This window comes from Arvicola amphibius, chromosome 6, assembly GCF_903992535.2.
Source record: "Arvicola amphibius chromosome 6, mArvAmp1.2, whole genome shotgun sequence".
In the NCBI taxonomy this organism is placed as follows: Eukaryota; Metazoa; Chordata; class Mammalia; order Rodentia; family Cricetidae; genus Arvicola; species Arvicola amphibius.
The window spans coordinates 57,999,448-58,027,403 of record NC_052052.2 but is presented as its reverse complement, the minus strand read 5'-3'; the positions used below and the strand labels follow the sequence as shown (position 1 = coordinate 58,027,403).

General features: G+C 40.0%; 1 protein-coding gene across 2 annotated transcripts in view; it reads left to right on the top strand.

Moving 5' to 3' along the window:
- Focad (focadhesin) overlaps window positions 1-27,956 on the top strand; it is a 282,441-nt gene that overhangs the window by 82,562 nt on the left and 171,923 nt on the right. For both annotated transcript variants that reach the window (XM_038334886.1, XM_038334887.1), the window contains exons 10-11: window positions 2,224-2,426; window positions 9,426-9,683. In XM_038334886.1, the coding sequence (XP_038190814.1) occupies window positions 2,224-2,426; window positions 9,426-9,683 (461 nt within the window). The remainder of the gene's footprint in view (window positions 1-2,223; window positions 2,427-9,425; window positions 9,684-27,956) is intronic.

The window sequence follows — 27,956 nt, the reverse complement described above, 5'->3', positions numbered from 1 at the left end:
TTTATTCATAATCATATATCAAAATGAGAATAATATATAAGAATCTTGTAAACAATTAAGTGTTTGGCAGGTTGTTTTTGTTTTAAGATTCTGTTCTGTGCAGAGAGACAGCTCTGTGCATAAAGACACTTGCTGTCGTACCTGACAGGTTGAGTTCAGTCCCCGAAACCACATGGTGGAAGGAGAGAACTGATTCCCTGAGTTGGCCGCTGACTTCTACACACACACACACACACACACACACACACACACACACACAGGGCATCACTTGCATGTAGAGGTCAGATGACAGAGGGCATTCTCACCTTTCATCTTTACTGTTCCGGGGTGCAACTCAGGTCATTAGGGTTTGCTGGGCAAGCACTTTATCCACTGACCCACCTCAATGGCCCTGCTATCTTTTTTCCTTGTAAATTTGACGTTGTATATAAATGGTTTGTATTTGTTTTATTGACAAAAAAATTTCTAAAGCCCTATGGAAGCTGCTTTTCTAATTCTGAAGTTTCAAACATATGTTTTGACTCATGTACAATAGAAAAACGACACAGGACCAAGCAAATGCTTTGAACAGCTGTTAGCTGGCAGAATTTTCCTTCTCTTGTAAACCAATGCCTATTTTGAGGTTATCCTGGTTAAGGGAGTAAACCACATTGAAAATTGTTGAGATTTTCATTTGAAACTGTTTAGTATATTGGGCAACTACATAGTTTTCAAAGTAATAGATAATCAAGAGAATGTCAATCATTTCAAATTCAAAATCAAGTATTAATATAAAATACAGTGTACTTACTATCAGTAGACTTTTATAAATAATAGCTTATAAAAATATCTGGAGAATTTATAATATGATATTGAATATGCTTGTTATATGTTTCATTTTTTAAAAAAAGATAATAGATGTTTATATTGTCTTCAAGGCCACTATGGATGAAGGCCAACATTAAGGGAAAATAATGTTATAGTAACATGTGTTTGTACTTCAGTTCGTGTTAAGGTTTGACTTCCAAGTGATTTAACAAAACACTGACAACATACTCACATGATTTAGTGTCCAGAGAATTTTTCTTTCCTTTTTTAGTGTAGTGGGGAAATTACTTGATTACTTTGATAGTTTGGCTCTGAAGCCTATGAATCACATCTTTAAGTAAATCACAGCTTTTTCAGTAACCTTAAAAAGTAGTAAAAAAGGTCTACTTATATCCTAACTCATTCTGTAGTTAGGCTCTGGGAGACCCTGTGCATGGCTAACTCACTGTACTTCTGTATGTCTGCCTCTGATGTGGAGGCTGAGTTCCCATGAAATGAACCTACTTACTGCAAAAGGATTTTTGTGGGCGTGTGCTGTGGGACCTTGGTGATCCTGTTCTTAGTAGTCTAGCTGACAGTCAGCCATGAACCTTGCTGTTCAATCAAGCTTCTGCTAATATGACTTTTGGCTCATTTGTTGAGGAAGCATGTGTGCTGCCCTCACTAACAGGGACTCATGGTCTCTTGATGGAGGAGGGTTATCTGTCTATGTGTTACTTTCATTGGTTAATAAAGAAACTGCCTTGGCCCTTTAATAGGACAGAAAATTAGGTAGGTGGAGTAGACAGAACAGAATTGTGGGAGAAAGAAAGCAGAGTCAGGCAGATGCCTCAGGCAGTCACCATGCCTTTCCTCTCCAAGACAGACGCAGGTTAAGATCTCTCCTGGTAAGCCACCACCTCGTGGTGCTACACAGATTACTAAATATGGGTTAAAGCAAGATGTGAGAATTAGCCAATGAGAGGCTGAAACTAATGGGCCAGGCAGTGTTTAAATGAATATAGTTTCTGTGTAATTATTTTGGGTAAAGCTAGCCGGGTGGCAGGAAGCGGCCCGCTGCTCCCATCAACAGTTTCTTGGTTGTTTGTTAGTAGGAGCTGAAATATTATAATGTATAAGTGTTTAATAGTATTAAAAGTTCAGTGATCAAAAAAGTAGTTTATTTATATATACCTTTTGATGCATAATATATGTTGTCCCTAAAAGTATCCTTATTCTTCTGTTATAAATATCAGTAGTTGTAAAAGAGACACAATCAGTTTTTATGTTACTGTTATTCATTTTACTGTCACTTATCCTAGTTGTATCTGAACTGGTTGGAAAAGGGCAAGAAAAACTCTATTTCATTGATAAAATAGCATTCTGTTTGACTGATGTTAATTTAAAAAAAATTGTGATCTCCTGTTTTGTGATTAGCTTTGAAGCTCCTCTCTGTTTCTGAGGGTCAGAAAATCCCAAAGGCATCCTTGCTGCTCGTGGTGCCTCTTCTGCAGATCCTGTCTTCCACCGCCTTGGAAGACTGTTTGGCCGTGGGTGAGGAAGGTCCCTCCAGGCAGCAGTTGGCTCTGAATCTTTTGGAAGTGCTACAGAGGGAGTGTTATGGAGACAATGACCACATGGTAATGAATTCTTCTTTATTTCTCTTCAGGGTCCATGGGCTTTTTCTGTCACTTCTAATGAAGTTTGTGTAAGATGTGAACTTGCACTTCCCACATTTGTCAGGCAGTGACGTGGGAGATGCTGTCCTTCTCTGGACAGTGAAGGGAGGATAGGTGCTCCTGTGGGCATGAGTTTTAGAAGTGCTGTAGGATCTCTCTTCCTTTTTGATATCCCATTGCACTAGACACTAACAGTCCTGATTAGTCTTGAGAAAAAGAAATGAAATCTGTTTAATTCGGCACTTCTTTTCTTTATTAGATCGATTTTTATTCTCCTGCAGGGAGGGCTTCTGCAGAGACCAGAAGAGGGTTTCAGATCTTTGGGTGTGAGGCGCCAGATGTGGATCTAGTCCTTTGCAAGAGCAGCGAGTGCTCTTAACCCTTGAACCTTCTCTCTTGACTCTTCTTTAACATACTCGAGCATGGAGGCTTTCATTCTTAGAGTCCATTGATATATGTCCAATATCTTGCTAGTCAGGGTCTCCCAGGTAGGGAATATTTCTCAAAATCTGCACGTTCAGGGGTCAGTGTAAGATTTATACGGCATGTAATGGCAGGCTCCCGACTGCGGCTTTTGTTGTCTTTATGTATGACCACATTTTCCTGCCTCAAGTAGAAGACAATAGGTCTGTCACATGTTTGTTATGCCTTGTAAGACTGTATGGCCATGGATGAGGAAGGTCCATTCAGGAAGCGGTAGACTCTGACTCTTTTGGTGCTGTAGTGGGAGTGGTAGTCTTGTTCACTTCGTTTTGTGTTTTCTGTCTTTGTTTTCTCTTACTTTAAAACTCTCTCTCTCTCTGTGTGTGTGTGTGTGTGTGTGTGTGTATGTACACACTCTCAGTGAACATTTGTGGAAGTCAGATGACAACTTTGAGGACTCAGTTCTCTCCTCTGCCCTGTGAACCCCGGCTGTGAGGCTTGAGATCTTGCACCTTGACCCACTGGACCCTATTGCTGGCCCTTTCCTCTTCCTTTTCTGTGGCAGTAGTCTGACATGGCTGAGTCCTAGGCATTTCTGCTAGGCCCATTTTCCTTCTACATACTGTCTTTGGTAGAGTGTATTCCTTTTCCACTCTCTTCCTTGGGGTTTGGGCGAGAGTTAAGTAAGATAAAGCCAGGAAAGCATCTAAAGTCTCTGTGGAGGGGTTCACTGTGAACAGCAGCTGGAACGTGCTTGTTGCTTCATTTGGAAGAAGGGAGGTCCCTTTAGTCACGTGTTGTGAGGCATTAGAGTGACCAGAGTCTAGAATCATTATTCCCTACCTGAGTCTGCACTGGAAACTGATTAAATGTGTATTACAGCTTCCCAAATCCAGATTGTTTCACTTTAATTCTAAGTATTGAAGTAGATATCCAACTTAGCAGTAAGAGAAGGATTTTCTGTCCAAGTTCTAAACAGGATGGCAAGAATCCTATTAACTCTTTTATACCTTCCCTCCTAATTTCCCATATAGCACAAAGATAGGATCCTGGGTGGGGCCAGAGCTGGGGTCCAGTGCTACTGCTCAGGCAGGATGTACTTTGAATTGTGTACTTTTAAAGCACAAGTGTTATTTACCGAGGCTCACCCTAACTCTAATACCTAAGGACTCGGCTTACTGTTTGCTCAGGTGTGTGTGTATCTTATTCATCAGCATGGGTAGCTGGACTTCCTCTTTAGCAGCTGTTGGTACTGAGGGAGTAGGAAGGGATACATACTATTGATGCTAAAAATATCCTCCTCGTGATGCTGTGCTGTTTTATTGAGGCTATGAGTGACTTATATCACCCTTTTAAAAAAATGCAAGCCACACTTCACCTTGGATTTCTTTTCCCCAGGTACCTGTGTGATCTCTGTATTCCAAACACATCTACCAGTTCAGCTTCTCTCCCACTCACCAAGTCTCTCCCTAAATCCTGGGTTTCTCACATAATGCTCTTCCGTTTCCTCTGTGTGAACTGCCTGTTCTTCCAGACACAGCCAGATGTTCTCAAGTCCCCAAGTCGGTATTCATTGTGCTTTGTATTCCCAGCATATCTTATATTTACCCAGTGCAAAAACTGCTGCGTGCTAATGTGGATGATCCAGGTTTGCACCTTTAACTCTATGGTGAGCCCACGGAGGGAGAGAACTGTGACTCTTCCCTCAGGCCGTTAGGACAGGGCACTGATGTCAATTGTTAACATTAAATCATCTTGCTTTTTTCTATCCTAGTGCTTTTGCTTTATATTTCTTAGCTGATCATAGGAAATAGCTTTAATTAAAATATTTTAGGCAATTGTCTGACTGAATTTCTTCTTTCTCTCATACTTAAATAACATATTAACTTATTTTATCTTTTCTTCCAAAAGTACCTGATCCATTGTTTAGTGCATGGTGGGTATTCAGTATTTAGCACGTTTTGTTCTTAGCAAATGTGCATCTTTCATAAGACTAGGCCATTTTTCTATTGATTTATTACAGAAAGCTCTCTATGAAAGCCATGGATTTTCTGTTTTTAATGATTTCTCTTCGTGGTTCTGACTTAGTGTTTAATTATAACTAGAATTATTCTTCAGATGTATAGTTTGTGGGTTAAGCACCCCTCCATGCAGAACTGTGATGGCTTCTCTATTTCTGAAGGCTGAGAACCAGGAAATAAAATAGGGCTTGACATCTTTCCGTTCCCAAGGTATAAAACAATGCACGATTGGGAATGTGATATTCATTCCTTTAAAATCTAATAAGTATTTTTTATAGTGTGTGGAAAACAAGAGCCTTATTTTAAAATTTGGCTATTAAGTGTGAAATTTGAAACCACTTATTGTAATCTACTCAGATTAAAAAAAAATAACCTCCCCCTAGTTTAAATTCTAACGTGTTTGAAAATCCTCCCAATATAATGGAAAATAAAAGAAAGCATCAATGTACACAAATTATGAGCAATAAAGAAAGAAATTTGAGTAGGGAAAACTGCCATGAGTATTGACTAGTAAAGGTCCTAGTCATTCCTTAGCCAGTGCTTGCAGAGTGGCCAGAGAATTGGTGCTACTGTCAGATAAAGAGGCAGTCTGTCTCCTGTGCCCTCTGTTGACACCACAGAGCCCCACAAAGGATGGACGGAGGTGAGGTGTTATTTCTTTTTTTCCTTCCGGGTTTATCTATCTATTTATTTATTTATTTTGGTGATTTTTTTCTTTTGTTATTTCTGTCTATCCCTCCATCTACTAATTTATCTTTGTGCTGAATTTAGGAGGAAATGATAGCAGCATTTAGGTAGATTTTAGTAAATAAAATGGTAAATTAGCAATAAGTTGAGATGAACTGGTTTCACTGGTTGAAAATTAAGGAGAAACATTGATCTTACGTTTTAGGATGATGTGAGTTATCATTTGGTGATAACCAAGTATTCCCACATTTCTCAGCTCTCATCTAGATTCTTTATGGGAACACAGGGCTGGAAAGAAAAACCCTTTTTGATTTTGTTTTTGGGTTTTGAGACAGTTTCACTATGGTTGTACGAACCAGGCTGGCCTTCCTCAGTTCACTGGGATTCCCCTGTCTCTGTCTCTCGAGCGCTGAGTTTCCATGGCTCCACCTTTATCTGTTAAGAGTGTTGCAGTCAGTGTTGGAGATTAATGCTCTTCTTCACTGTATTCACAGACCTCTTTAGCTCAACGGCGACTGTCAAATGTCCAACATACAGTTCACACTTAATGCACCTGAATGTTTCTAGGAAAATCCTTTAAAATTAGATAAACCCAACTCTTTTATGAAAATCATTGAAATACATTTTAACAACTATCTAATGCATATTTATATTTTTAATTTTATGTGTATCAGTGTTTTGATTGCATTTCTGTCTGTGATCACAAATGTGCTTGTGGAAGCTTTAAGAGGGTATCAGATCCCTGGAACAGATTATGGACAGTTTGCAGACCTGGGTTCTTTAGAAGATCAGCCAGTCCTATTAATTTTTGTGCCATCCTTACGGTCCCTCAGATATGTGTTTTATTTATTGTTTTAAATTGTGTTTTTTCCTTTGTTTTATGTGTTTTTTGAGATAGGGGCTCACTATATACCCTGACTAGCCTATAACTTCCCACGTAAACTTGGCTGGTCTTGAACTGCTCATCTCTGTTGGGATTGAAGGTGTAGACCACCATACCCAGCACCTCTGTTGGGATTGAAGGTATAGACCACCATGCCTAGCATCTCTGTTGGGATTGAAGGTGTAGACCACCATACCCAGTGCCTCTGTTGGGATTGAAGGTGTAGATCACCATGCCCAGTGCCTCTGTTGGGATTGAAGGTGTAGACCATCATTCCCAGCGTCTCTGTTGGGATTGAAGGTGTAGACCACCATGCCCAGTGTCTCTGTTGGGATTGAAGGTGTACACCACCATTCCCAGCCCCTAGTTTTGTTTGTTTGTTTTTTGAAGCAGAGTATTCTCTCTTAGCTTAGTCTGGTTTTGAACTCATGATCCTCCTGCCCCATTGCACAGATGCTGGGATTACAGGTACCATCATCATGCCAGTTCTAGTATCTTTTAAGTATATTTTTTCCTGTGGTTTTGTTCTTTATTATTTTCTGCTGTGCTAAAATACACACAATACAAATCCTTTTAGTTTCTTCTTTTTCCTCTGAGAAGCAGAATGTACCAACCTTTTCATCTGTTTTCGTTCAGGGTAGGGAAATCGTGGATGACACCCTTCCCCAGACAGTAGCAGCCGTCACTCACTGGGGCAAGGGGATCTTACTGTGATGTATTATTTAACATTCATTTCTTACTGCTGGTCTACCTTTAACCAACTAGGCAAACAAAAATAAGATGGGAGATAGTACTTCAAGTAATGTGGAATTCCTTTTCTCTTCTTGTTTACCTATATCAGGGTAATGGGCTTTGGGCTCGATTCATGATTCATGTTGATTTCCAGTTATTTTCTTTTCCAGTCATACCCATTTGTTTTGTCTTTCTTTTTCCAGGACGATAGAGACAGTTTTTTCCCCTGTATTAGTAACTTTAGACATTGTGCTGAGAGCTTTATTAAATATTAGATGGTTTCATATCTTGCTCATATACCTTGGCAAGAAGTTAGTCTTTATTTAAATTGTACAAAGAATAAAATGAGAGAAATTGTATGATATCTAGCAGCTAGCTTGGTTGTCCTGAAGACCAAGCCTCTTATGAACTCCAGTATTGGTTATCATTAATCTAAAGGACTTGGCCTTAGTCATTAATGAATTTCATCTTCCTATGAACAGCATTTTTAATATGACAAAGGTGTTTAAATTTAGGTGTTTTTTAAATTTTGTAGGTTTTTTACAATACTAATATATTCACATAGTTCAAAAAGCATAAGATGGTACATGATGAAAGTCTTGTGTTTCACTGTACTGCTGTTCTCAGTCTCTCAACTGGATTTTTTTTTTTTGCTTAGTGGTTACTGTTTTGTTATGTAATATAATATGATATGATAAATTTAATAATATAGCATCTTTCTCCTCATACTCTTGGAAGAAAGTAGCATTCTAAACTCTATCGTAGAGTCTCATGAATCTTTTCATATTTGTTAATAGTATGGCTAGAACTTTCACATATTTTATAATACTAATTAATTTTTAAATCTGATAGTCAATAAATATGATAGTCACTCATTGACATATGCTCAAGAAAATTGTGTACTAATATTGTCTCATAGATGTTTGTAGAAATGCTAATAGCATGTTTGTAGTTGCCTTCTAGAATGGAAATGGCTCAACTATCTATCATGAATGGATAGAGAAGAGGAGCCATATACATACGATGCAGTGCTGTTTGTCAATAGAAAAAAGTGCTGACACAGCTGTGCCGTGAGCAAGCCTTGAAAACATGCTAAGTGAAAGGAAGCCACAACACGTGTGCTGCTGTCGAATAAAATCCTCATAAAAGCTAAAACACTATGTGATTTCTATCATACAAAATAGCCAGGATAGAAATTATAATGCCAGTGGGTGGTTTCCGGGACTGGGAGTAGGGAAAGGCTATTGAACTTTCTCTGGGAAAGTCATAAAAATAGGTACTGGTGGTGGTCACGGAAATCTGTGGGTTACTGAAATCTTCTAAATGCTAAACTTTAAAAGAGCACATATTATAACATGCGGATTATATCCTAACACGTTTATTACATTTTCCCAATATTAACTTTTATTTCCTATCCTTTCAATGGTTATTTCTATGTCATCCTCCCATAAGAGGCAGTTAGCGATTTTAACTTCTGTCATCCTCTTCTGTGAAATTTGAATGACCCCATTAGCAGGCAGTGTCAAATGCTCCTGTAATGTCTGTGACTTCTCTTGAATCATTTCTGCCCAAGCATCAGTGCACAGTTTTGTGCACTCCTTGGATCTGACTATGCTACTTCACTTTTCTGAGGAGCCCTTTCTCAGATTTGCTGAAATGCAGCACCATCTCTCGATTGCAGAAGTTATTCACAGTTACTAATGACTTCCCAGACTCAAGCTGAAACAGCTCTGTTCCCGTCCACATACTGTCTGATACCAGTGTGAATTGTCCTGTGTCCAAGTCTGCCATCTGCCCTAGGCTGCCACTCACAAGGACCTGGCCAAATGAAAGGGGGTGTCTATTTTCCTTCTCATTGCTGATCACTTGGAGGTTTTTTAAAGTGAGAATCCTTTCTCTCAGACTCTGCTGCCTCTGGATCTGTACTGATCCATTTCCTCCCCTCTTCCTTGACTAGGAGTGAACTATAAGCATGAGAAAATTCTGTGCTAACATGTCCTCAGGTTCTGTGGAGCAACTGTTTTTTTCCTCTTTGTCTAATCCTATTACCTCACATGTGGTGGAGAACTATTTGGCAGGACCTCAAAGTGTGTATTTGTTTTGTTGGAGGGAACGATTTCGATAATGAATTATAAAATAAGTGAATGTCAGGAACAGGGATATTTTCTGACACACACTCCTCATTGTTTAATGCCTTCTGTGCCTGTTTTTCAGCTCTCCTGCAGGCTCACTTTTCCTGTGAGCAGCATGTATGGTTCAGTCTTCACCACCTGGAGGGTCCTGGAAGTGCTTGGAGAAGAGGCAGCAACGTGTGACTGGCTGGCTTCAGTGGAGTCCTTGCTCCCGCTCATTACCGTGGTCCCCACTCATGTGTTTTTACTGCTGGCTCACTTGCTTGTTGAAGATACAGGACAGAATCTTCAGCAGATACTGAAGGTCACCACAAAGTTAGCCCAAGCAGATTCCGCTCAGGTAATGGGAAAAAAGCATAGTATTTACAATTACGTTATTTTTAGATTGTGGATTATTTATGCCAAAGTTTTACATTATGGCTTTAAAAAATGTATTCATGTTACAAGTTAGGTTTCTTCTTATCCTGAATTGATTTATACTTAATTATTCATTTTTTTAAAATTAAAGCTATATTTGGCTAGGAAACCTTAATATAGTACATTTTTGTTCTGCTTTTTACAACCCATTCTGTGATGCTTTCCTTTTAGTTCTAATATTGCCCTAAGGTAGATCTAGCTTAATCAATTCATGATAGATTCCTTATAGTCTGGCCCTCTTTTCATGCAGTCATTTAATAAGCAAAAACATTGTATTCTTTCTCTACGCGGTACTGATCTGCAGGCGAGGATGTGAGGATAAACAATTGTCTTCCTTTCTGCATGGAACTTGAGTGTAATAAGCAGTCAGACATAAATAAGACTTCCCTCTGTCCTTTAAAAATAGAAGTACACTTAACACAGCGGTCTTTTATTTTTCTACTGGTTAGAATCTCTAGAATGTTTTCTGTGAAGGGAGGGTTTCCTAACCCAGCAGGCATGGCATTATTTTATATTCTGTTTACTGATGTCTGTGCTTATGTTTCCTTTCCAGAATAGTGAAGAAAACAATTTTACCTCAGTACAAAGTCACGTGTTCCTAGGTGAAAACATCAGGTGTCATTGGTGTTGAAAATATGGTGGAGATGATGGGAGATTCTGTGTTGGGCATTTCTCATTCTCTCAACTTGTCATGCTCATTTGTATTTTGTCAAGTAACCTGCACTGTGTGCAAAGGACCTTTGTCCTAATGTATATGCATAGTATAAATCATTTCATATTGCTTCTAGTGTAGCTCTCTGTTCAATATTTGCTAAAGACCCCCACTTGTAACCAGTATTGATGTGTAAGACGTTCATTTTAGAGTAGTTGAAGCACAGATAGTATCTGGAGATTATACAGAGAAGAATCCCTTGAAATAATATACTGGCCTGTCTTGATCTGTATGCACTTTTGATACAGTGTGTGTGTGTGTGTGTGTGTGTGTGTGTATGCACGGACATGCATGCATCTGGACATATACACGTGTGTATATACACACACATGCAGAAACACACGCAAACACACCTGTCATTTTTCATTCACACAGTGAGTTCATTTGGTCTTAGGGGTTTTGTATCAAGTTACTATTAGCAGTTTTTATTTGACTAGTATTTAGGTCAGTCTTGGCTTAAGTAGTATACTCAAGGCACAGTTTCTTTTCTTTATGAATTATGTGGAAGATTTAATAGAGGCTTATCACTTCATCTTTACAGTCTAAAAGGAATCAAGAAGAAGCAGGGAATGCTTAGATTGTTCTTGCTTGGTTCCCATGTCCATAATATACCAAATATGATGATAGCATAATTAGACATTTTAATTTGCTATTTGATGCAGATTGGAAGTGGGGTGAACTTTAAGAGTCCCCAAATTACCTATGCCTCCAGAGCTGTGAGAGCTGAGGTTAGGATATGTGTTAGTTAGACTTCGTGTCATGTGACAGATGACAAGTGTCACTTGAAAAAGAGCCTAGCAGAGAGCATGATTTTTGAGTTTTAGTCCCTTGTTAGATGGCTCTGTTGTTTTTAGGTCTGTGTCCAAGTGGACACATCATGGAAGACCATGGTAGATTCAAACCGCTTAGGTCATGGCAGCTAAGAAGCAGGGAGAAACATGAACAGGCCATAGACAAGGAATACTCTATAACGCCATGTCATACCAGCCACCCAAATCCTCAAACCAGGGTCTGCCACCCACTTTCCACTACCTCCCGATAATGCTGTCAGTTTGTATGTCCGTTAATAGATCAATGCTTTAAGTAAAGTCCCTCTGGTCCAGCCACTCTCAGTGACTGGCTCTATCAGTGGGGACTGAGCTTTCAACAGCTGAAGTGTTTACTTTTAAAAATTTCATTAGCATATATTAATTATACACACAGAAGGTTTCATTATAGCATTTTATTGTGATATGCATATAATGTATTTTGATTATACATTACTCTGATTTGTCCCTTTGCTGATACCCTTTTTTTCTAGCTAGTGCCTTTTACTTTCACCCACCTACCCCCTCTCCATGTGTGTGTGTGTGTGCTAATGTATTTAATTGGGTTTATTTACATGAGTGTGGGTGAAGGACTATATGGGATCATGATTACCTTACTGTGCTCCCTCCCCTGTGAACCATTAGTTGCCTATAGATTCTCAGGCAGTGGTGAGAGCTTTATGAACCAACCCCCCCCCCCCCCCCCCCCCCCCCCCCCCCGCCCGCAACCGTTCACTGCCTCAGGGAACACTAGGATTGTATGAACCCTTGACCCTCTAGGACAGAATAGTGACAATTCCAGTCTTTTGCAGTTAATGTCAGGCATTGAGAATTCAAGAGTGCCACAGCTATGCCTGGAAGACAGCATTCCACAACATTCCATCCCTTCCTCCTGCTCCTATATTCGCTATGATCCCTCTTCTGCAGTGTTCGCTGAGCCTTGGCTGGGTGATTTGGGGCTGAGCATTTAACAATCGCTTATTCTCAGCACTTTGAGTATTTATGAGTCTCTGCAGTAACTGCTGCTCACAGCAAAAAGAAGCCTCTCTGTGGAAAGCTGACAGCAGCGCTAGTTTGTGGGCATAAACAGAACGAATACTTCGCATGTCTGTGGAGCAGAACAGCTGCAGTAGCTTGCGTGTTAAGGCTTATGACCTTCCAAATCAAAGGCTTTTGGCCAGATTCACGGTATCAGAGCCGCGCAGGCTTCAGATCCTGCCAGGAAGTGCTAGTTACTCCCGTAACACTCCTGCCACTGTTTCACCTGCAGGCGCATCTTGCCTGGTGGGCTGGTGGTGCAGCACACAGGGTCCAGAGCTGAGCGAACTGTCGTTGACGGTTACATTACATAGTACCTCTGGCACCGTGGATACTAGCCAGTAGCGAGGAAGCTTGCAGCTCATTTCCAGCTGGGACTAAGTGTAACGTGAGGTTTGGAGAGTACCTCTTGTTTCCAAACCATAAGAGATGATTTCTGAAAGGAAAGATCATTTCTTTATGATAGACATGGAAGTCTGCTCAGAGGACACACATGCTGAGCCGCTGGGACTTTTATAAGGTGACGAGTGTGCGGGCCTCACATCTCCTAGTCCTTAGATGTCAGGTACTTTCCTTACTCAGATTGCTGCAGGCTCTGGCTGGTGGCCTCCACTGCCTCATATTTTGTTTATTTATCTTAGTACCCATGTAAACATTATTTTTGTGTTATCTATGAAATGGCAATCATTAGAATGACCACCCAGGTTCATTTCCTTATTCATTAAGACTATTAAGCAGTGCTACATATTTAAGTCATGTTCTACAGCTGCTGATTAATTGGTGGATCGTTTTATAAGAAAAGAGAAAAATAAGCTGTGTAATTGTGTTTCTAATATACATGGTAGAGTGAAATGCTTAAACATTGTTGCTTAGATGCATGCCACACCAGCTAGACACAATGCCGTCACAAGACCTACAGGTAATACTTTTAAGCGTCTGGGAATGGGTGGAAATAGTACTCTGGAAATAGAAGTGTTTTCTCCTCCTTTCTGTTTTCATTACGATATGATCAATCATGATATTTTAATAATGTTTAGCTATAGTTTAATCAGCCAAAAGAAAGAGCTAAATATTTTGACAAAACAAATTTTATAGTAGTGAGCTATTAGTGTATTTATTAGTCTTGAAATCTGTTCTGGGCAGAGAGATTTCTGTTCTCTCTGGTATAAGATTTATGTCTATATCTGTATGTGTAGGGGTTTGTCCCTGCAAGACAGTTGGCTCAAGTTCATAGAAGAGTTGGTACTAAAGGATAGTTTGACTCTCTTGAGACTAAGTAAACCTTGGAGCTAAACACTTTTTAAGGTTGCTGTCTGCTTCTGGCTTTAGGGATCATCTCACATCTACAGGAAGATTCAGCCACCTGAAGTGTGGTGACCTAAATGTTGTGTTGGAATGACATCTTGGTTTAGTATTGACCAATACTGTAAGACCTTATAAGGGAAAATATTTCATAAATTTCAAAGAAAAGCTATATATGAAATATATGATGGCATCCTTCTTGGTTTTATTCTGAGTGGTGACAGTAGAGATTATTTCTAGTAGTATTCATTCAAAAATAATATAAATTATTATTTGTTGCTACTTCTCCAGTGTGAGCTCCCCTCCTTAGTCTCTCAATGTGACTTTTGTGTTGTCATATCCTTGCATGGCTCTAGGGACAGACCCGATTGGGGCAACCAGGGAGTGAAGAGAAGACACAGACAACAAAGCTGGGATTGGGTAATTTGGGCTCTCAGATGGAGAAGCTTAGTGTGTATATTGTATACAGTTGAAGAGAGGTGTGGGGTTATTACATACAGCTGAACAAGGAGATGGGGTGTTATATACAGCTGAACAAGGAGGTTGGGTGTTATATACAGCTGAGCAAGGAGGTGGATTATTATATACACCTGAACAAGGAGGTGGGGATATTATATACAACTGAACAAGGAGGTGGGGATATTATATACAACTGAACAAGGAGGTAGGGTATTATATACAGCTGAACAAGGAGGTGGGGTATTATATACAGCTGAACAAGGAGGTGGGGTGTTATATACAGCTGAACAAGGAGGAAGGGGTATTATATACAGTTAAACCAAGAGGCACTTTTAGCTATTCTTGGTAGGAATATAGGAATATATATATATATATATATATATATATATAGTCTCTATAAGGGAACAGTCTTTAGGTTATAAATATCTGGGGTGGGGTGGGGTGAGGAGAAAGCCATGGAAGGTGTTTTCTGCACTATCAGTATGTACACTCACTCCAGGGAGAAGGCTTTGCCATTTTCCTATGTGGCTGAGGCTCTGGGCTATTCCTACATCAACAGCACACAATCAAACAGGGTTTATACCAAGATTCAATACCTGGGATAGTGGTCTTAGAGGTTAAGATGGCAGTGGAGAAAGGAGGTTATAGGCAGATGAAATCATAGGTCTAAAGATAAGAGGAGTGAGTTCTGGTATTCCGTAGTAGGGTAGGACTATAGTTTTTGAAAATATATTACATATTTGTAAGAATCTGGAACAGACAAGCTCAAAGGTTTCTAGTACAGCAGTGAATGGGATCAAAGTGACAGTGTGTATGAGATGTGTTCCGTAAGTATGTATCATTACTGTGTATCAGTAATATGAAAGTAGTATGTAGAGTGTTAGTCACCAAGGTCGTCAGCTTTTGGGCTGATTGAGGTCTTTTGATATCTCATTTTCAGGTGAATAACTCTAATGCTGTGTATATGGAATATCAATTTTAGTTTTACTGTTGTATTATATTGAATATAATGAGAGAAAGATTTTAAATTAAAATTAACCAATATATGAAAGAAACACTACAAATTAATGGGATTTCTTTCTTTTTTTTTTTTTTTTTTTGGTTTTTCGAGACAGGGTTTCCCTGTAGTTTCTAGAGCCTGTCCTGGATCTAGCTCTTGTAGACCAGGCTGGCCTCGAACTCAGAGATCCGCCTGCCTCTGCCTCCCGAGTGCTGGGATTAAAGGCGTGCGCCACCACCGCCCGGTTTAATGGGATTTCTTGCAATATTTCAGTGTATGCATGCATTCTATAATGTCTAATCGGTTCGATACTTCTTTTCCCTCAACATTTGTCATTTCTTTATGTTGGAAATGTGAGAAAGACCCGTTTATTCTAGCTTTTGGAAGTGCAGAGGGTCATTACCTGTAGTCACCCTGTTGTGTAAAGCCTTCTGGAATGGTTTGCTGTAGTTTTAGCCCCACCCGTGTACACCCCTCCCTCTTTCCCAGGCCTCTGGTAGCTTCCATGAGATTGTCCTGTTTTAGATTCTACATGTCGGTGAGATCAGGTGGTAGAAGGCTTACACATTTGAACTTAGGAAGTCACAAGGTTCTTCCTTAAAATCTCCTCTCATCGAACCAAGCAGTAGCCTCAGGAAGCGCCGTGTTTTCTCACCTTCCTCTTGTTCTGATGTGGCAATAGTCATATTTGTTTATTTTTGTTGTCAGCACTTGCATTTTCTATCTCTGAAGTCCTTTTTCTTTTTAAAACCCATTTTCATGGTATGATTGTTAAGTCTAGCTGTTAGTGGGAGCAGTTGTAATCTTTAACAATTTTGTAGTGTTTTCAGGGCTATTTTTTTTTTCCATTTGTGAAAGTACATACATGCTCAAGCCATTTGAAATCACTTAAGTGGTGAGGTTCATGGCCCATGACTTTTTGATCTTTTCAAAGTCATATATTATCAAATAGTAAAAGTTGACTTTCAGGGCAGAATCCTTGATAGTTCTACTCAGGGTCATAAGCCGTATTTTAACACCGAAAATGAATAGGAAATGTGTGAGATTTAATGGTCTGTGAGTTAGTGCTGTGAGAAAGAGAGAAGATGGATTCTGCAAAGGAACATGCACAAAGCCTCTCTGGGCACTCTGCACTCTGTTCTGTTGTCACTGAGTTCTGTGAAACGCTACCCCCCGAAGTCAGTCTGCTGCCTGTGTTCTCCACCCCAGCAAAAGAAGCCAGAATGTACAGTTCTTTTAGGAAAGACATTCAGAGATAGGAAGTGTTGAACTTCTTTCTGTTCCCTGGTAGCTATAGCGTTGATTAGGCCTTGAGAAAAATTGGGATGAGTTTGTCTGTGTGAAGCTGTTAGACAAAAGGAAACACAGGTCAAAATATACGGTCAGGTTATAGCTCCTCTCTTGTGGCAAAATATTTACTTCTTCTTTATACACACTGTGAAGGTGTCTATAGAGTAAGGCACTTTAAATTGTTTGTTTTCTCGATGGTATGCATGAAGCTTTGAGTTTACACCCAAAGCTTTTGTGTCAGTTTCTTGCCTTAGCATCAATACTATGCTGGGTTACTGCTAGTGCATCTATAGAATAGAAATTATCTGAAGTTTCCATTTAAGGAATGTTTGGTGATGATTTTTCTAACCCATAATAGACTTATTAATGTAGCATGATTAGTAAAACCCAGAGAGAGAAATTGGGGTTCAATCTGAAGGTCAGAAAAGCAACACAGCCAGCTACTAGCTCTTACCTATACCTCAGTTCAAAATGTTGATCCTGCCTCCAGTAATCTCATAATGAGTCTCTGTCTGTGAGCTGTGTCCTCCTATTTTATAATCTTCTCTAGTGCTGGGATTAAAGGCATGCACCACTACCACCCAGTTTCTATGGCAAAGTAGCATGGGTATAGGGATTAAAGATGTGTGTCACCTCTGTCTGGTCTGTAAGGCTGAGCAGTGTGGCTGTTTTACTCTCTGATCTTCAGGCAAGCTTTATTTATTAAAATACAAATGAAATATCACTAACTTATACGTAATATACTAACATAAAATCTTTATGTTTTTGTGTCACTGACACAGAAAGAATGAGCATGGAGTTTGATGAAGAGGAGACCAATGCTACATTCATAGCAAGGAAGCCTTGCCTTCAAGTGGCTGTGAGGTTCTATTTGTAGATTTTCCTCTGCTTAATACTCGAAAGGAAGAGATTGAGAGATTATGTATTGCCAAACTAACAAAAATTATTTTGTGTACATTTTCTTGGAATGTTCATAGTAGAGAGGTTCTTATATTTAAGAAAAGTATTTTATTAAATAATTTTTTGTATTCTACTTAATTTGAAAGTAATGTTTGGAAACTATAGAGAAAAATTACATGTTGCTGTTGTGTGGAGCAGCGGGTTGCGTTCTGGCCGCCTGGCTAGCTTATGGCCTGGGGGGGGCCACTCTGTAGAAGGAGTGGCGGGCCACCGGCTAGCTTTACCCAAAATAATTACACGGAAACTATATTCTTTTAAACACTGCCTGGCCCATTAGTTTTAGCCTCTTATTGGCTAATTCTCACATCTTGCTTTAACCTATATTTAGTAATCAGTGTAGCACCATGAGGTGGTAGCTTACCAGGAGAGATCTTAACCTGTGTCTGTCTTGGAGAGGAGAGGGATGGCGACTGCCTGAGACATCTGCCTGACTCTCTTTCTCCCACATTTCTGTTCTGTCTACTCCGCCTACCTAATTTTCTGTCCTATTAAAGGGCCAGAGCAGTTTCTTTATTAACCAATGAAAGTAACACATAGACAAATGACCCTCCTCCATCATGTTGCCATGATTGATGTATTGAAAATACTTGAGGTTGTACACTGTCAATTTGATCTCTTGAGACGTACGAAGGCATCTCTATTCACCATGCGGTCTTGGAGAACTTCTTTATAACATATGTTTTAGCTGTGGAATGCTAAGGGAGTTGTTGATGTGCTCACTATGAATAGGAGCACCTGTAGGAGAGCCTATGGTGTTCCCATACAGAGTGGCTGAACTGTTGTGTGAGCCCAGAAAGGGGCAGCTAAGTCACATGAGGGGCCAGGTAAGGCTGGTGGGCATGGGTAGTTGATAAAATAACTCTTGTTGGATAAATACAAGTTCTTTAAAATGAAGTAGAAGGATATGGTTTCTTTTCATATGTGTTAAAAATATTTGTAGAAGACACAGTTTTATATTTGAATAACTTCATCGAATAAGCAGCATAATAAATACATTTCTGGAGGTTATTTAATACCTTTTTATTTTCTTTTTGGTTTTTTGAGACAGGGTTTTTTTGTAGCTTTGGAGCCTGTCCTGGAACTAGCTCTTGTAGACCAGGCTGGCCTCAAACTCACAGAGATCCGCCTGCCTCTGCCTCCTAAGTGCTGGGATTAAAGGCATGCACCACCACCGCCCGGCTAGGTTCTAGAATACTTTGTAAACTCTAGTTTCACCGGCAGTACTCTTCTTCAGTGTTTCCAATTTAGTGATTTTTGGAGGGCGGGGAGAGTCAAAGCTTATAGCACACAATCCCAGTTATGTATCCCTATAGTTGTCAGTGAGATAATAGGTCTTATTTTGATGGCAGAGTTTAACTCCAGAGTTCTCCAAGTTGGGCAGGTGTGTTAGGTCCTTCACCAGACACCCTGTGTATGTTGAACATACTGGACTTTTAGCTCATCATTGAGAGTTTTGACCATCTCATAATATATAGTATATGCTTTTAGGTGAATCTTCCCAGAAGAGTTAATATAAAGCATTTGGGCATTGTGAAGTCAGTTTGTTTTCAGTGAATGGAAATACATAGTAATAAAGCAAGTGAAGCCAGCTAAATGGCTAAAAGATGACTAGGGCGATTCTGTTTGGCAGCCTGCGGTGGGTTGGATAGACTTCGGGGACCATGGTGTCTGCTCTTCTTGATTGCTAACATTTTGTGTGAATGAATTGCTTCTGGATTTAAGAGAATTTATATATTTCCCGTCTCTAAAAATGCTTATCTGAATTTATCATACTGCGGAATCAAGTAGATATTAAGCTGAATGAGGTTAGTAAGGACAAATTAGTGTCTTGAAATGACTTGTGGATGTCTTAAATGTAAATTGTGTTTCAAGGGAATTTTTAGTAGGTACAGATAAACTTAGAATTCATGAAAGGAATTCTTCAAGGAACACCATCTCTTAAAAGTTTTTGCTTCTCAGCAACCTTAGAAGATAGATTTGATAGAATTAACAGGTAACTGTTGTTAGCTCTGTCTAATTTTACCCTAAAAACCAATGAAATATTTTCCCAAATTGAAATGTTTATCCAAAGTGATGGATGGACCATTGTGCAGTTCATGGTCATTGGGTTTAGGTTAGGTTAGATTACACTGGCATCTTATTAGATGAACTCTATTAATTTAGAGTTCATAGTAATTTGATATAGGCTGAGTTAAAACAGCAAGTATTGAAGCTACTGGGTTTAGGTTGTTTAGATTTGCTCACTTACATTCATATGATGAGTGTGCTAATTTAAAATGATCAAATTATCTATTCATTAAGACATATCAACAGGGACTGGTGCTTGGTAACACTTGGCTAATTCATTTGATATAGTATAAAAGTGAAAGCAATTGACTTTGATTTCTTTAGTACTTTTTAAATTCAGTCTTGCCTTTCTTCATTATTTCTAGTAGCTTGAATTATTATTAATGATAATTATGCTGGTGGCATTTTACTGTTTATGTGTACTTAGTGACAAATTGTATTTAAGTTTTAATGGTGGAGGTACAGCTTTATCTGTGTTAAGTGCAATTATCATGGAATTATCCTTCAGCTTGAAATACTGTGCCTGCCTTGTTTTTATTAGGTCCCATGTTATTTATTAAGCATTTTCAAGTCACTCATTTAATCACACAACATATGTTTATTGCAGACCTCCTGTATGGTAGGTACTGATAACACTGCGATGGAAGGATACTGCAGTTTGTTCAGGAATGGTAGGACTTGGTGGGGTGATGGAGGCATTAAAAATTACTTTCAATACAAGGCGGTAATTGCCACTATGGAGGTAAATAGGGACCCCTGCAAAACAGAGGAGAGGGCCCATATGTTTCTTTAGGCAGGGAGATGAGAAACCATTTTAGACAGAACTAAGAACATATGCAAAAACACTGGTATGTGGCAGGTCACAGTGGGATGGCAAGACAGACAGCCATTTGGAATAAAGCTGTATAGTTGCAGTGAGGGAAATTGTTCCTGGAGTTTGGATAGAGATGTTGAGAAATGAGCTCCTCAAACCTTGCCGTTACGTAAGATGAGGAAAGTTCTCTAAACTACCAGGGTCAAATCAGATTTCAGGGAGATGAAGTGGTATAATATGATGTTAAAAATACCAGTTTCAGTGGAGACCCTGGCTTATGTAAGAAAGTGAGGGAGCCCATAGCACGGTAGGAACACACCTAGATGTCCAGCAACTACTATACTCCCTGCTTCTCAGTCGCTGAAGTCAGATGTTAGGAAATGAGGACATGGGTGAAGATGAGGGTTCTTGAGAGACTTCCTGTGGGACTGTGAGTCCTACATATTAATGCTTCCTTGTCTTAATCTTAGTGACTGGACTTGAACCTGTCCCTTTCTTCTCCTGGTCTCTCTTTCTAGTCCAGCTTGGTGTACTTCCCTTACATTTGAGGTAAATGAGTGGCTATAGCAACTGAGTAGTGATGTTGTGCGATGCTAGGGCTTCAGGACAGTCACTGGATGCTGTCTAGCACGGCTTTAGTCAGGCAGTCCACAGGATGTGAAGAGGAAGTGAAACTGAGGAGGAATCCATGAGAGGCAAACATTTACAAAGAAGGGTTGTCTGTGTCAGTGTGTGATGGCTGGATAGCAGTTGCGATGGTGGACGGGGAGATAATGCAATGTCAACATCAGCTGACATGCATAGAATTTTCTACCACAAAACACATGTTAGTATTTCTTGTAACAAAATGTGGGCAGCCTGAGTGTTGTTAAAAATCCAATGGGGTGAAGCATCCTAAGGGAATACACAGGGGCCTTTGTTGACAGCAGCAAGGAGCGAATAAGGCAGAGTCTCCTTGCACCAAGTCTATTGAGACCTTCACCCTGAGGTTTGGCTGCTGGCCACGGAGTAGGAGGGGGATCCCTCTTGGGCTGTGAGATGTGCAGTTACCTTTGCTATACTGACAATGCACTGACCCTGTTTCCCATAAGAGCCTGTCCGGATTCAGATAGTAGGTGTTTCTGAGGGGCTGGGGCAGCGGGGTAGGGAGATGATGACTGGAACTATCAGCATCAATTAGAGGTTGTAAAGTTAAGGGAACTCTGGAGAATTCTGCCAGCTGTCACTGGAGCTCTTTGCTAGGGATATGGGTTTAACCTTTGTGATCTCATCAGCGTGAGAGTGAGCATGTGGCTATTCCTAGGTGTAGGCTTCTGTGGGCCTTGAATGATGCTGGCACATTTACTGTGGTAGTGGCGACCAGATGGCGACTTCACACCTTTTCCTTTGATTTTCCTGTTTACATTTTGTGCTTTGTAGAGGTTTGAGGGTCTCCAAATTCACTCTGCTTAAAGTTTATGAGCTGTGTATTGTTATATTAGTTGTGCATTGCTGTCATACCATGATGAATGAGACCCATTGCATTGATCAGGTATGTCTCTCTGTGCCCTTTCTTACCTTCTCCCATTTGAGACATTAGAATGTCATTTAGCCCATGCGGGAAGAAGGAGCCTTGTGTGCATTTCTGTTGCCTGCTTCTCGGTGTATCTTTTGAAGCCGTCAAATGGAGCAGCTGATGAGTTTGTGGAAGGGCACAGGCAGTGGTCTGCTCAGTTACTGAAGAAAGTCCAAGAGTCATTTTTGAAGCAGTTGAAAAATGGAGACCCATGCATGCATATGTTATGTTGTCTTAAATCGAGCTCTGGGTAAAGCTATGGTGACACATGCTGTTCATGAAAGGCTTAATGCAGTCCTTCTAATCGGATGAATTTTCTTGTTGTGCAAAAACTGTTATTACACCGTGTGTGAAACCAACCATGCTGCAGGGGAAAAATTAAATCGCCTGACTGAGAGGTCACTTGTGAATAGTAACACAAGATGCATTGCCGTTATTAGAGACTCTGGAGGACATTCACCCTTTTATGGTCGTTCAACTGCTGGGATGAAATATTTTAGTGGTAAATGACACCCTTCTGGGAAATCCCCCTGAAGACTCATTCTTTGCTGTTTGTACATGAAGGAACGGAGGGAGTGGGGGAGCACAGGAAGACGATCACATTATCCCTTTCAGATCACGTAACAAACTTACCTAATTTGATCTGGTGTGATAACAGTTGTCTTTAAGTGTTCCTCATTATAGCATTCTTCGTCAGTGTCCATGAGGGCCATACTCTGTCTTTTGTGGCAGGCAGTGCACATCCTGCATTCTTTTCTATAGGGTGTGCATGGAAGCTTAGACACCAAGCTGTCTGGAGTTAATGTCAAAACTGGGCTATGTACTTTAAGATACGATGAAGTGAAACATCTTTCTGCTTATTCTATTTGCTTTTTTTTTTTTTTTAAAAAAAGAGTCTTTGACTATATACAGGAAAGATTATGTGTGCTCATGTTTCAGTTCTGTGTGGGAACTGTTTATTGGTAAATATTTTAAAAAATATTTTCAGAGGTAATAAGCAGTTGTTGATCTGAGGTGTTTATAATATAGACATTAAAGCAGGGACTGCAGTTTTCTACCCATGGATAATACTCAATATTATTTCTTTGTTTATTGATCATAATCTATCACCACTCTGATATTTTCTACTTTTTTTGCTAGATAATTCAGGTTAGCTTTTATGTGGACAAGCAAGTAGTCAGGGACAGCATTGCAAATAATTTGGATAGATTTTGTGTTTTGTTAATTCTGAAGTCAAGTAGCCGACTTTTTCTCGTTATTTGATTTCAGTGCCTTTCCCCTCCTCCTTTCCTTTAAAGCTTTCCTACTTTATTGCCCAAAAGCTATGGACCAGTTAGAGTAGAGTGAATAGGGATATAAATTCTATTGGATTTCTCAGTGCCTGCTTTTGTTACAGGTATTTTGATGGGTTCATTAAAGCATATCAGTTGAAGTGGGGGCAGGGAACGAAAAGGAGTAGAGGAAGGAAAATATATTGCCAGCTGGAATAATGCATAGATATTTGAGCTTCACCTGGAAATAAAAATAATTTTGTAGAATGGGAGATAGAAACCCTTTGTCAGGTTGCTAATGAGAGGCTTGACCTAGCTGCTGCTGCAGCAGCATCTTTGGGGATGATGAGAGATGCAAAATGCACTGTTGCTAAGCAACTCTCTTGGCTGCCTTTGGAGCAGGTTCATATGTGCTAAGAGCTAATGAATCCTCATGTCTGCTCTTTGAAACTGCTCAAAAAAGCCAATGAAGACATTCCCAGGCATTTAGCATTTAAAGTACTGAACCTTTCTTGCCGTGTCATCTACTCATTAAAAATTAAATTGACCATTTAGTGGGTACTGAATATTGCTTTATTTTTCAAGGTGGGCCAGGGTTTTGAGTCCTAATAAATATGTTTTCACAAAGGAGCTCAATAAAAATGACTTAGCTTTGATCTGCTACTTATATTGTTGTATCTGCAGGATTATTTTAAGTTGGAATATCCTTTTCCCTTCCCTTTTCTCAATCGGTAAAACCCTCTTCTTTCTTAGCTATTTTTGAAATCATACTATTCACATATATTGTTCAGCTCAAATGCCATCGTCTCTGAAGACTCTAGTGATCTAGAAACCAGGAAAAATGTTTAGGCGGCTTGTTTAACCATTCTCTCTCTCAAAAGAAAAAAAAATAAACAAAGCAGCCCACAGAACAAAAGTGAAAGCCCGATGGAACCTGGATGAAGCGATTCATTTAGTTCTTGGAAGTCCGTTTGTGTCCTCTGCTGACCTCTCAGCAGTGGCGTGAGGACTGAAACATGCTCTGTGTGGTGGGAGAAGAGTGTAAAAAGTGCCATGCAAGTGTTAAGTGGTGTGTTTTCGTCTGTTCTTACATGGGGTTCCAATTGATTTCCTGCTCAGCAAGAATTTTATGTTGCTGGAGTGGTTGTCTTGAACCGCTTTGGTAGCATTTTTGTAGGCTATGAAAATGTGGGATTTATTTGTAATAGGCTTCAAGCATTTCCCATTTTATGTCAGGGTTGCATGGAAAGAAGATGGCCATGCCTCCTATATAAAAAGTGAATTTAATTTCTTTTTGTTTTTTTCTGTGTAGCCCTGGCTGTCCTGGAACTCACTCTATAGACCAGGCTGGCCTCAAACTTACAGAGAACTCCTGCCTCTGCCTCCTGAATGCTGGGATTAAAGACATGTGCCACCACTGCCTGGCTTAATTTCTTCTTATAATACCAAAATTTACTAGAGAGTCTATTACAATGTAATAATGGTTTATTCTTCCCTCAAATGAGAATTATAAAATAACTTTCCTCATTAAATTAAACATGTGAATTAAATGGCATAATCCTGAATACAGAATTCTGTTTGTAATCCATGGTCAGCAAAGGTTAAATTTTTATTGTTCCTTTTTCCACACTGCACAGTTATTTGTTCTGTTACAGATACAGTGCCTTGCTGTAGCTAGACAGAAACATCCCATGTCTGCCTGAAGCTGTCGCCATCCTTTTTTCCCCAAGTTCTTCAAAAGGGAGATATTCACTGTTATCTGTGTTTGTGTGTCTGCTTTTTAAAAAAATCATTTTTATTTATTTAATTACACACATTTAAATATACACTGTGTATATATAGTCCACACACACACAGTGTGTGTGTGTGTGTGTGTGTGTGTGTGTGTGTGTGTGTGTGTGTGTGTGTCAGACAGCTTGTAGGAGTTGGTTTTTTTCTTTCCATCATTTGGTTCCCAGAAATTGAATTCAGGTCATTAGACTTGACAGCAGTCACCTTTTACCTACTGAGCCATGTTTGTCTTCGTGTGCCTGTTTTAGACTACTTTTAGATTAAACAAGGAGATTGAGAACAGTGTTCTTTCATGGAAAGAAAATCAAAGCTAATTTAGTGGGTTTAAAATTTCAGGTAGTGGGGCTGTGGAGAGAGTCAAAGTGTTTATCACAAAGCTCTGGGGATCTGAGCTCACACCCCCAGCACTTAGAAAGATCCTAGCATGGCCATCAGGGCCTGTAATCACTGTGCTGTGGATGCAGGGGCAAGGGAATACCTGGGACTTGCTGGCCTGCTGGTCTAGCCTCATTGGTGAACTCCAGGTTCTTAAAAAATTAGGTGAAAGCAATCAAGGAATCTGTCCAGTATTGAATTCTGAACCCCCTATTCGCACATGTCCACACACACACTAACATCTCACACCTCAGTTTCTGTGGTTGCATATTTTAAAAGGTGGGAAAATATAAAATGATATTTAACATTATGTATTATATAACCTAGTATATCTGAAATATTCAAAATATCACCAACAACAAATTGCTGAAATATTTTGGGTGTTCTTTTACACGAGCTCTTCTAGATTTGTTTCATATTTTACTTGTATTTATAGCAATCTCAATTCAGTTGACTGTGTTTATAGTGTTCACTGGTATTGTCTGCCAGAATTCCTGGAGAGACACAACATAAATGTTTCCTCATCCCAGTAAGGGAACTCATGACAAGCCAAAGTGATGATTGCATCACAATCCAGCCTGGTGAACCTGTGGCCTTTTTACTGGGTTACTAACAGGAGTGTACGTGAGGGGTTACTTGCAAAAGCAGGAATGACTCAGAAGCAGCTGCATCACTGGACAGCCCACCCCAGCACTGGTGATGCCTCACAAAAGCAGCAACTCCAGAGATCTCTGTACAGCCTACAGGCAACCCACACACCCTCGCGATCACTGGGCAGTTTAGATTCACCCTGTGACTCTTCCCCAGACATGTGACAAGTGTTTACTTTCGAGTCTCATGAGCCTCCTCCTTCCTCCTGGAGTGATGTTTCTATTGGGGGGAAGTGCCAGGCACCAAGTTGGCATGTCAGGAACATGCTGTGTCGGACATTGTGGAGCTACTGACACTTCCTAATGCTGCGTCTTCATCCATAGGTGAGAAATGTGTGTTTAGAATACTATTCTAATATTGATTTCACTTGTCTAAAAATAGGCCCTTAGTCTCTAGTAGAGTAGAAATGTAATGCTTAAGAACCAAAAAGAAACTTTTCTCTTGAGACATGGTCCTCTATGTACACCAGGCTGTCCTTAAACTATAGTGGTCAGGGTTTTCTGAGGGAAAGAACCAATAGAACATTTATTATATACCATGGATAAATTAGGGGCCTAAGTCATCATGTTACTTGTACCGTGGAAGGCAGAAAACCCTGTAACTGCTCGTTTGCACAAAGCTGAATGCTTCAGTTGTCTCATCCTGACCCTGAAGGCCTGGGAGATTACTTGACAGCCAGCTGCTGTTTTTTTTGTCCAAGTCAGAAGGTCAGCAGATGATGGCAGGAGTAGATGATGCTTTCACCAGCAAGAAGCATTGCAGGAAGGCAAGTGACATTTCCAGTGCTGCCTGCCTGTGGGAAGTGTCACCTATGCCACGGGAGCCTTGTCGCAAGTCATCCTTCCTGGAACTACTCACACAAACATACCCAAGTTGACAAACAAGACTAGCCGACCATCATAGGCGCTTCCTTTCTCCTACTGAACAGTGGTGGATTACAGGTGTGCAGCACCAAGCCTGACAAGAGAACCAACCGCCAGCGAAGAGTTCAGAAAGTACCTGAGAATATTTTGGAATTAATGCCCATAAATTTGTTTTTTTTTTTTAAATGGCTTGCTTATACACCTTTTGTAAGACCTCTTTTTTCCTTTTTTTTTTTTTGAGTTCATTTCAGTTGATGTTGGTTTTTTTCTTTCAGTTTATTTATATGATGGATTACATTGATAGATTTTCTTATGTTGAACCAGCCCTGCATCTCTGGGATGAAGCCTACTTGATCGTAATGGATAATTTTTTTTTTAATGTATTCTTGGATTCTGTTTGCCAGAATTTTATTGAGAATTTTTGCATCAATGTTCATGAGTGAGATTGGTCTGTAATTCTCTTTTTTATTTGGGTCTTTGTGTGGTTTTGGAATCAGGGTGACTGTAGCTTCGTAAAAAGAGTTTGGCAATGACTCTTCTGTTTCTATTATGTGAAACACATTAAGGAGAATAGGTATCAGCTCTTCTTGAAAGTTCTGATAAAATTCTGCATTAAAACCATCAGGTCCTGGGCTTTTTTTGGTTGGGAGGTTTTTTAATGACAGAGTATCTCTGGAGGCTAGAAGTGGGCATAGAATTCCCTGGAACCAAGGTTTAGGATTGGTGTGAACTGCCATGTCATGTGGGTGCCCAGAACTGAACCCAGGTCCTCTGGAAGAATATCAAGTGCTCTTAACTCCTATGGCATCCCTCCAGCCCCCAGCTACTACTTTAAAATTTTAATTCACTTGTGTGTGTGTGTTATGCAGTGACACACGTGTTTAATAGTGTGTGTGTGTGTGTGTGTGTGTGTGTGCGCGTGCTCACGTTTGTGTGGGTGCGTGTGTACCACAGTTTGCATATGGAGGTCAGAGGATAGCCACAGGTGTTGGGCTTTGCCTTCTGCCTTGTTGGAGTGGGATCTGCTTGCTGTTTACTGCTGGGTATGACAGGCCACCTGGTCCATGAGCTTCTGGGAACTCTCCTGTCTACCCCTCGCATTTCACTGACGTACAACAGACTGTGCTGCTGTGCTGAGCTGTATCCAGGCACTGCGGATTGAGACTCAGCTTCTCAAACTAGGGCAGTAAACAGTAAACATATTACTCAATAAATTGTCTACTGGCCCTCACTACCTTTTCT